The sequence below is a fragment of the Nerophis lumbriciformis genome, linkage group LG01, assembly GCF_033978685.3.
Source record: "Nerophis lumbriciformis linkage group LG01, RoL_Nlum_v2.1, whole genome shotgun sequence".
NCBI classification, from domain to species: Eukaryota; Metazoa; Chordata; class Actinopteri; order Syngnathiformes; family Syngnathidae; genus Nerophis; species Nerophis lumbriciformis.
In genome coordinates, this window is record NC_084548.2 from 71,420,001 (window position 1) to 71,432,267 (window position 12,267).

The 12,267-nt window shown below is 24.0% G+C and overlaps 1 protein-coding gene across 1 annotated transcript in view; it reads left to right on the forward strand.

The window, feature by feature from the left end:
• The first annotated feature begins 295 nt into the window (after positions 1 to 295).
• The window catches only part of nfatc2a (nuclear factor of activated T cells 2a), a 76,511-nt gene continuing 64,539 nt past the window's right edge, over positions 296 to 12,267 (forward strand). The window contains exon 1 of the mRNA XM_061972453.1: positions 296 to 404. Coding sequence (XP_061828437.1) covers positions 347 to 404 — 58 coding nt within the window. The 5' untranslated portion in view covers positions 296 to 346. The remainder of the gene's footprint in view (positions 405 to 12,267) is intronic.

Genomic DNA, 12,267 nt, shown 5'->3' on the forward strand with positions numbered 1-12,267 from the left:
ATAGATTCCTGAGTGTGGGTCCATGCAGGAAAAGCCCAGAGTCTCCCAACATGGAGGCGCTCCAGGTTTCCATGGCGAGGGCGTCCAAACAGGAGGAAACACTGAGGGAATCCCGTTATTTTGCAGCCTTGCAGCGTTATAAACACTCCCAGACGGGAAGGGAAGTCGCTCTGATGCTCCTCACAGACTCTGCGCCTTCACCTACGACTCTGCGCCTTCCACGCCGACTTTACTGCGCCTTCCACGCCGACTTTTTCTCTTCACCATGCAGTGATTTCTATTCCTCTCGTTTTTATTTTTATTTTTTTGACATTTTTTCCCACTTTTTGTGTGATTTGGTGTCCAGATGTTCCGAGGGACTTGGAGGCTGGCCCAGTACCACAGCATGAGGTCCGTGGATCAAGGTACTGCTCGGGTGTTGTGAGGATCTGGTAATCAACACATTTTCATTCTTTTCCACTTACTCATTTTAACACATAGCCTGTAACGTCGTGTCCTCCTTCTCTGCCTTCTCTGCCTTCACTCACGCCTTAGGACCTGTCCTTTTGCTCTTATTGTTACATGTAGGAGGGGTTCACTTCTTTTTACACTTAAATGACAGTTAAATGTGTTAAAATGAGGTTGAAAACATTGCCTGTGCTCATAATAAAGTGTTATGATGGCCACAGATTATATACGTATATTTATCAATAGGGATTAACTTCTTTTTACACTTAAATGACAGTTAAAAATGTTAAAATGAGATTGAGAACATTGCCTGTACACATAATAAAGCTTTATGATGGCCACAGTTTGACTCAGGAACAGACTATTTCTATGTATATATTTATTATTGGGAGATTAACTTCTTTTTACACTTAAATGACAGTTAAAAATGTTAAAATGAGGTTGAAAACATTGCCTGTACACATAATAAAGCTTTATGATGGCCACAGATTATATAAATATATTTATCCATAGGGATTAACTTCTTTTTACACTTAAATGACAGTTAAAAATGAGATTGAAAACATTGCCTGTACACATAATAAAGCTTTATGATGGCCACAGTTTGACTCAGGAACAGACTATTTCTATGTATACATTTATTATTGGGAGATTAACTTCTTTTTACACTTAAATGACAGTTAAAAATGTTAAAATGAGGTTAAAGACATCGCCTGTACACATAATAAAGCTTTATGATGGCCACAGATTATATAAATATATTTATCCATAGGGATTAACTTCTTTTTACACTTAAATGACAGATAAATATGTTAAAATGGGATTGAAAACATTGCCTGTACACATAATAAAGCGTTATGATGGCCACAGTTTGACTCAGGAACAGACTATTTCTATGTATATATTTATTAATAGGGATTAACTTCTTTGTACACTTAAATGACAGCTACAATGAGATTGAAAACATTGCCTGTACACATAATAAAGCTTTATGATGGCCACAGTTTGACTCAGGAACAGACTATTTCTATGTATATATTTATTATTGGGAGATTAACTTCTTTTTACACTTAAATGACAGTTAAAAATGTTAAAATGAGGTTGAAAACATTGCCTGTACACATAATAAAGCTTTATGATGGCCACAGATTATATAAATATATTTATCCATAGGGATTAACTTCTTTTTACACTTAAATGACAGTTAAAAATGAGATTGAAAACATTGCCTGTACACATAATAAAGCTTTATGATGGCCACAGTTTGACTCAGGAACAGACTATTTCTATGTATACATTTATTATTGGGAGATTAACTTCTTTTTACACTTAAATGACAGTTAAAAATGTTAAAATGAGATTGAAAACATTGCCTGTACACATAATAAAGCTTTATGATGGCCACAGATTATATAAATATATTTATCCATAGGGATTAACTTCTTTTTACACTTAAATGACAGATAAATATGTTAAAATGAGATTTAAAACATTGCCTGTACACATAATAAAGCGTTATGATGGCCACAGTTTGACTCAGGAACAGACTATTATTATACATTAATAGAGATTAACTTCTTTTTACACTTAAATGACAGTTACAATGAGATTGAAAACATTGCCTGTACACATAATAAAGCTTTATGATGGCCACAGTTTGACTCAGGAACAGACTATTTCTATGTATACATGCATTATTAGGGATTCACTTCTTTTTACACTTAAATGACAGTTACAAATGTTAAAATGGGATTGAAAACATTGCCTGTACACATAATAAAGCTTTATGATGTCCACAGATTATATAGATATATTAGCCATAGGGATTAATTTATTTTTACACTTAAATGACAGTTAAAAATGTTAAAATGGGATTGAGAACATTGCCTGTACACATAATAAAGCTTTATGATGGCCACAGTTTGACTCAGGAACAGACTATTATTATACATTAATAGAGATTAACTTCTTTTTACACTTAAATGACAGTTAAAAATGTTAAAATGAGGTTGAAAACATTGCCTGTACACATAATAAAGCTTTATGATGGCCACAGTTTATATACATATATTTATCAATAGGGATTAACTTCTTTTTACACTTAAATGACAGTTAAAAATGTTAAAATGAGATTGAAAACATTGCCTGTACACATAATAAAGCTTTATGACGGCCACAGTTTGACTCAGGAACAGACTATTATTATACATTATTAGGGATTGACTTCTTTTTACACTTAAATGACAGTTAAATATGTTAAAATGGGATTGAAAACATTGCCTGTACACATAATAAAGCTTTATGACGGCCACAGTTTGACTCAGGAACAGACTGTTTCTATGTATATATTTATTAATAGGGATTAACTTCTTTTTACACTTAAATGACAGTTACAATGAGATTTAAAACATTGCCTGTACACATAATAAAGCTTTATGATGGCCACAGTTTATATAAATATATTTATCCATAGGGATTAACTTCTTTTTAACACTTAAATGACAGTTAAAAATGTTAAAATGGGATTGAGAACATTGCCTGTACACATAATAAAGCTTTATGATGGCCACAGTTTGACTCAGGAACAGACTATTTCTATTTATATCTTTATTAATAGGGATTAACTTCTTTTTACACTTAAATGACAGTTAAAAATGAGTTTGAAAACATTGCCTGTACACATAATAAAGCGTTATGACGGCCACAGTTTGACTCAGGAACAGACTATTATTATACATTATTAGGGATTGACTTCTTTTTACACTTAAATGACAGTTAAAAGTGTTAAAATGAGATTGAAAACATTGCCTGTACACATAATAAAGCTTTATGATGGCCACAGTTTGACTCAGGAACAGACTATTTCTATGTATACATGTATTAATAGGGATTAACTTCTTTTTACACTTAAATGACAGTTAAAAATGTTAAAATGAGGTTAAAGACATCGCCTGTACACATAATAAAGGTTTATGATGGCCACAGTTTGACTCAGGAATAGACTATTATTATACATTAATAGATTAACTTCTTTTTACACTTAAATGACAGTTAAAAATATTAAAATGAGATTTAAAACATTGCCTGTACACATAATAAAGCTTTATGATGGCCACAGTTTGACTCAGGAACAGACTATTATTATACATTATTAGGGATTAACTTCTTTTTACACTTAAATGACAGTTAAAAATGTTAAAATGAGATTGAAAGCATTGCCTGTACACATAATAAAGCTTTATGATGGCCACAGTTTGACCCAGGAACAGACTATTTCTATGTGTACATGCATTATTAGGGATTCACTTCTTTTTACACTTAAATGACAGTCAAAAATGTTAAAATGGGATTGAAAACATTGACTGTACACATAATAAAGCTTAATGATGGCCACAGTTTATATGAATATATTTATCAATAGGAATTAATTTATTTTTACACTTAAATGACTGTTAAAAATGTTAAAATGAGGTTGAAAACATTGCCTGTACACATAATAAAGCTTTGTGATGGCCACAGTTTGACTCAGGAACAGACTATTATTATACATTAATAGGGATGCACTTCTTTTAACACTTAAATGACAGTTAAAAATGTCAAAATGGGATTCAAAACTTTGCCTGTACACATAATAAAACTTTATGATGGCCACAGTTTGACTCAGGAACAGACTATCATTATACATTAACAGAGATTAACTTCTTTTTACACTTAAACGACCGTTTTAGTTTGTCCACATGTCCGAAACATTTCTTTTATTATCTTATGACCAAAGTCATAAAATGCAATATTATAGTGAGCCAAAACACCAAAATATAATGTTAAAATATACATTTTTAACATTGGCACGAGCAGGGCATCCTGGTTCTGATCCAGATTGAAGTCAGCAATCAGGTGTTTCATTGAAAGGTGGTTCATAACAAATCTAGCATTTTCTCTGTGGAAAAATGCAATACTGAACATTGTCAAGATGCGGTTGTGTCAATGCTGCATGTCAGACACCAGGGGGCAGCACCACAATGCAAAGCCTGTTTGGTGTTTTGGGAAAGGATTTCTATTTCCTATCACCAACAAAGGGTTAAAAAAAATGTTTTGTTAATATTTCAACCTAAATGTTTTGTTTCATAATTTATTACTGTAACATAATTACTCAATTAAAGGAGAAAGACTACTTAAAAATGTACAAAAAGTACATATTGGTCATTATTGTCACCTTTTATGGAGATTTTTTTTTAAATAAATTAAATACATTTCAAGAAATTAATTCAAATGAAGATGAATTTAAACATATAAATATCAATAAGTGTATTTAAATTATAATGAATTACATGTTAGTCATTATTGTCACTCTTTATAATTTTTTTTAGAATATAAATTAAAGTAAACATATAAATATCAATAAATGTATTTAAATGATTATGAATTACAAATTAGTCATTATTGTCACTCTTTATGGGGATTTTTACATACAAATTAAAGTAAACATATACATTTATTGAAATTATTATGAATTACATATTAGTCATTATTGTCACATTTATGGGGATTTAAAAAATATATAAATTAAAGTAAACTTATAAATATCAATACATTTATTAAAATTATTACACATTAGTCATTATTGTCACTTTTATGGGGATTTTTGTAAATATAAATTAAAGTAAACGTATAAATATCAATACATTTATTTAAATTATTATGAATTACATATTAGACATTATTGTCACTTTTATGGGAACTTTTTAAAATATAAATTAAAGTAAACATATAAATATCAATACATTTATTTAAATTATTACAAATGACATATTAGTCATTATTGTCACTTTTATGGGGATTTTTAAAATATAAATTAAAGTAAACATATACATGTATTTAAATCATTATACATTACATATTAGTCATTATTGTCACTTTTTTGGGAACTTTTTAAAATATAAATTAAAGTAAACATATAAATATCAATACATTTATTTAAATTATTACAAATTACATATTAGTCATTATTGTCACTTTTATGGTGATTTAAAAAACATTAATTAAAGTAAACATATAAATATCAATACATTTATTTAAATTATTATGAATTGCATATTAGACATTATTGTCACTTTTATGGGGATTTTTGTAAATATAAATTAAAGTAAACGTATAAATATCAATACATTTATTTAAATTATTATGAATTACATATTAGACATTATTGTCACTTTTATGGGAACTTTTTAAAATATAAATTAAAGTAAACATATAAATATCAATACATTTATTTAAATTATTACAAATTACATATTAGTCATTATTGTCACTCTTTATAGGTTTTTTTTAGAATATAAATAAAAGTAAACATATAAATATCAATAAATGTATTTAAATTATTATGAATTACAAATTAGTCATTATTGTCACTCTTTATGGGGATTTTTACATACAAATTAAAGTAAACATATACATTTATTGAAATTATTATGAATTACATATTAGTCATTATTGTCACATTTATGGGGATTTAAAAAATATATGAATTAAAGTCAACTTATAAATATCAATACATTTATTAAAATTATTACACATTAGTCATTATTGGGGATTTTTTTTAAATATATAAACTAAAGTAAACCTATAAATATAAATACATTTATTTAAATTATTCTGAATTACATATTAGTCATTATTGTCACTTTTATAGGGATTTTTAGAATATAAATTAAAGTAAACATATAAATATCAATAAATGTGTTTAAATTATTATGAATTACAAATTAGTCATTATTGTCACTCTTTATGGGGATTCTTTAAATGTAAATTAAAGTAAAAATATAACTATCAATACATGTATTTGAATTATTATGAATGATAACTTAGTCATTATTGTCACTCTTTATGGGGATTTAAAAAATATGTAAATTAAAGTAAACATATACATGTATTTAAATTATTATAAATTACATATTAGTCATTATTGTCACTTATGGGGATTTAAAAAAAATATAAATTAAAGTAAAGATATAAATATCAATACATTTATGAATTATTATTGTTATTCTTTATGGGGAAGTTTTTTTAATAAATGAAAAGTAAACTAAATAAATATTAATACATTGATTTAAATGAGTATTCATTTTAAAACACATTAAAACTATTTAAAAAATGACAAATTGGCTGCTATTGTCACTCTTTTGGGGGATTAAAAAATAAATAAAAGTAAAACCAATGAAAATCAGAACATTTATTTTAATGAGTGTGAATTTAGAAAATGCCATTTACCTTATTTATGTTAGAAAAATAACCTGACATAAATGTGAATAATTGTGTGGATTTATAATGTAATTTATCAATAAATGTGTTTAAATTATTATGAATTACATATTAGTCATTATTGTCACTCTTTATGGGGATTTTTTAAACGTAAATTAAAGTAAAAAATATAACTATCAATACATGTATTTAAATTATTATGAATGATAACTTAGTCATTATTGTCACTCTTTATGGGGATTTAAAACATATATAAATTAAAGTAAACATATACATGTATTTAAATTATTATAAATTACATATTAGTCATTATTGTCACTTATGGGGATTTTTTTTAAAATATAAATTAAAGTAAAGATATAAATATCAATACATTTATTTAAATGATTATGAATTATTATTGTTATTCTTTATGGGGATGTTTTTTTAATAAATGAAAAGTAAACTAAATAAATATTAACACATTGATTTAAATGAGTATGCATTTTAAAACACATTAAAACTATTTAAAAAATGACAAATTGGCTGCTATTGTCACTCTTTTGGGGGATTAAAAAATAAATAAAAATAAATGTAAAGTAAACCCAACGAAAATCCGAAAATGTATTTTAATGAGTGTGAATTAAAAAAAAAAGCCATTTACCTTATTTATGTTAGAAAAATAACCTGACATAAATGTGAATAATTGTGTGGATTTATAATGTAATTTATCAATAAATGTGTTTAAATTATTATGAATTACATATTAGTCATTATTGTCACTCTTTATGGGGATTTTTTTAAATGTAAATTAAAGTAAAAATATAACTATCAATACATGTATTTAAAATATTATGAATGATAACTTAGTCATTATTGTCACTCTTTATGGGGATTTAAAAAATATATAAATTAAAGTAAACATATACGTGTATTTAAATTATTATAAATTACATATTAGTCATTATTGTCACTTATGGGGATTTTTTTTTTAAATATAAATTAAAGTAAAGATATAAATATCAATACATTTATTTAAATGATTATGAATTATTATTGTTATTCTTTATGGGGATGTTTTTTTAATAAATGAAAAGTAAACTAAATAAATATTAATACATTGATTTAAATGAGTATGCATTTTAAAACGCATTAAAACTATTTAAAAAATGACAAATTGGCTGCTATTGTCACTCTTTTGGGGGATTAAAAAATAAATAAAAATAAAATAAGAGTAAACCCAATGAAAATCAGAAAATGTATTTTAATGAGTGTGAATTTAGAAAAAGCCATTTACCTTATTTATGTTAGAAAAATAACCTGACATAAATGTGAATAATTGTGTGGATTTATAATGTAATTTATCAATAAATGTGTTTAAATTATTATGAATTTCATATTAGTCATTATTGTCACTCTTTATGGGGATTTTTTAAACGTAAATTAAAGTAAAAATATAACTATCAATACATGTATTTAAATTATTATGAATGATAACTTAGTCATTATTGTCACTCTTTATGGGGATTTAAAACATATATAAATTAAAGTAAACATATACATGTATTTAAATTATTATAAATTACATATTAGTCATTATTGTCACTTATGGGGATTTTTTTTAAAATATAAATTAAAGTAAAGATATAAATATCAATACATTTATTTAAATGATTATGAATTATTATTGTTATTCTTTATGGGGATGTTTTTTTAATAAATGAAAAGTAAACTAAATAAATATTAACACATTGATTTAAATGAGTATGCATTTTAAAACACATTAAAACTATTTAAAAAATGACAAATTGGCTGCTATTGTCACTCTTTTGGGGGATTAAAAAATAAATAAAAATAAATGTAAAGTAAACCCAACGAAAATCCGAAAATGTATTTTAATGAGTGTGAATTAAAAAAAAAAGCCATTTACCTTATTTATGTTAGAAAAATAACCTGACATAAATGTGAATAATTGTGTGGATTTATAATGTAATTTATCAATAAATGTGTTTAAATTATTATGAATTACATATTAGTCATTATTGTCACTCTTTATGGGGATTTTTTTAAATGTAAATTAAAGTAAAAATATAACTATCAATACATGTATTTAAAATATTATGAATGATAACTTAGTCATTATTGTCACTCTTTATGGGGATTTAAAAAATATATAAATTAAAGTAAACATATACGTGTATTTAAATTATTATAAATTACATATTAGTCATTATTGTCACTTATGGGGATTTTTTTTTTAAATATAAATTAAAGTAAAGATATAAATATCAATACATTTATTTAAATGATTATGAATTATTATTGTTATTCTTTATGGGGATGTTTTTTTAATAAATGAAAAGTAAACTAAATAAATATTAATACATTGATTTAAATGAGTATGCATTTTTAAACACATTAAAACTATTTTAAAAAAAATGACAAATTGGCTGCTATTGTCACTCTTTTGGGGGATTAAAAAATAAATAAAAGTAAAACCAATGAAAATCAGAAAATGTATTTTAATGAGTGGGAATTTAGAAAATGCCATTTACCTTATTTATGTTAGAAAAATAACCTGACATAAATGTGAATAATTGTGTGGATTTATAATGTAATTTATCAATAAATGTGTTTAAATTATTATGAATTACATATTAGTCATTATTGTCACTCTTTATGGGGATTTTTTAAACGTAAATTAAAGTAAAAATATAACTATCAATACATGTATTTAAATTATTATGAATGATAACTTAGTCATTATTGTCACTCTTTATGGGGATTTAAAAAATATGTAAATTAAAGTAAACATATACATGTATTTAAATTATTATGAATTACATATTAGTTATTATTGTCACTTATGGGGATTTAAAAAAAAAAAAATTAAAGTAAAGATATAAATATCAATACATTTATTTAAATGATTATGAATTATTATTGTTATTCTTTATGGGGATGTTTTTTTAATAAATGAAACGTAAACTAAATAAATATTAATACATTGATTTAAATGAGTATGCATTTTAAAACACACCATTTAAGAGGAACAACAACTATTTAAAAAATGACAAATTGGCTGCTATTGTCACTCTTTTGGGGGATTAAAAAATAAATAAAAATAAAATAAGAGTAAACTCAACGAAAATCAGAAAATGTATTTTAATGAGTGTGAATTTAGAAAATGCCATTTACCTTATTTATGTTAGAAAAATAACCTGACATAAACGTGAATAATTGTGTGGATTTATAATGTAATTTATCAATAAATGTGTTTAGATTATTATGAATTACATATTAGTCATTATTGTCACTCTTTATGGGGATTTTTTAAACGTAAATTAAAGTAAAAATATAACTATCAATACATGTATTTAAATTATTATGAATGATAACTTAGTCATTATTGTCACTCTTTACGGGGATTTAAAAAATATATAAATTAAAGTAAACATATACATGTATTTAAATTATTATGAATTACATATTAGTCATTATTGTCACTTATGGGGATTTAAAAAAATATATAAATTAAAGTAAATATATAAATATCAATACATTTATTTAAATGATTATGAATTATTATTGTTATTCTTTATGGGGATGTTTTTTTAATAAATGAAAAGTAAACTAAATAAATATTAATACATTGATTTAAATGAGTATGCATTTTAAAACACATTAAAACTATTTAAAAAATGACAAATTGGTTGCTATTGTCACTCTTTTGGGGGATTAAAAAATAAATAAAAGTAAAACCAATGAAAATCAGAACATTTATTTTAATGAGTGTGAATTTAGAAAATGCCATTTACCTTATTTATGTTAGAAAAATAACCTGACATAAATGTGAATAATTGTGTGGATTTATAATGTAATTTATCAATAAATGTGTTTAAATTATTATGAATTACATATCAGTCATTATTGTCACTTTTATAGGGATTTTTAGAATATAAATTAAAGTAAACATATAAATATCAATAAATGTGTTTAAATTATTATGAATTACATATTAGTCATTATTGTCACTCTTTATGGGGATTTTTTAGATGTAAATTAAAGTAAAAATATAACTATCAATACATGTATTTAAATTATTATGAATGATAACTTAGTCATTATTGTCACTCTTTATGGGGATTTAAAAAATATGTAAATTAAAGTAAACATATACATGTATTTAAATTATTATGAATTACATATTAGTCATTATTGTCACTTATGGGGATTTAAAAATATATATAAATTAAAGTAAAGATATAAATATCAATACATTTATTTAAATGATTATGAATTATTATTGTTATTCTTTATGGGGATGTTTTTTTAATAAATGAAAAGTAAACTAAATAAATATTAATACATTGATTTAAATGAATATGCATTTTAAAACACATTAAAACTATTTAAAAAATGACAAATTGGCTGCTATTGTCACTCTTTTGGGGGATTAAAAAATAAATAAAAGTAAAACCAATGAAAATCAGAACATTTATTTTAATGAGTGTGAATTTAGAAAATGCCATTTACCTTATTTATGTTAGAAAAATAACCTGACATAAACGTGAATAATTGTGTGGATTTATAATGTAATTTATCAATAAATGTGTTTAAATTATTATGAATTACATATTAGTCATTATTGTCACTCTTTATGGGGATTTTTTAAATGTAAATTAAAGTAAAAATATACATTTATTGAAATTATTATGAATGATAACTTAGTCATTATTGTCACTCTTTATGGGGATTTAAAAAATATGTAAATTAAAGTAAACATATACATGTATTTAAATTATTATGAATTACATATTAGTCATTATTGTCACTTATGGGGATTTAAAAAAATATATAAATTAAAGTAAAGATATAAATATCAATACATTTATTTAAATGATTATGAATTATTATTGTTATTCTTTATGGGGATGTTTTTTTAATAAATGAAAAGTAAACTAAATAAATATTAATACATTGATTTAAATGAGTATGCATTTTAAAACGCATTAAAACTATTTTAAAAATGACAAATTGGCTGCTATTGTCACTCTTTTGGGGGATTAAAAAATAAATAAAAGTAAAACCAATGAAAATCAGAAAATGTATTTTAGTGAGTGGGAATTTAGAAAATGCCATTTACCTTATTTATGTTAGAAAAATAACCTGACATAAATGTGAATAATTGTGTGGATTTATAATGTAATTTATCAATAAATGTGTTTAAATTATTATGAATTACATATTAGTCATTATTGTCACTCTTTATGGGGATTTTTTAAACGTAAATTAAAGTAAAAAATATAACTATCAATACATGTATTTAAATTATTATGAATGATAACTTAGTCATTATTGTCACTCTTTATGGGGATTTAAAAAATATGTAAATTAAAGTAAACATATACATGTATTTAAATTATTATAAATTACATATTAGTCATTGTCACTTATGGGGATTTAAAAAAAAAATTAAAGTAAAGATATAAATATCAATACATTTATTTAAATGATTATGAATTATTATTGTTATTCTTTATGGGGATGTTTTTTTAATAAATGAAACGTAATCTAAATAAA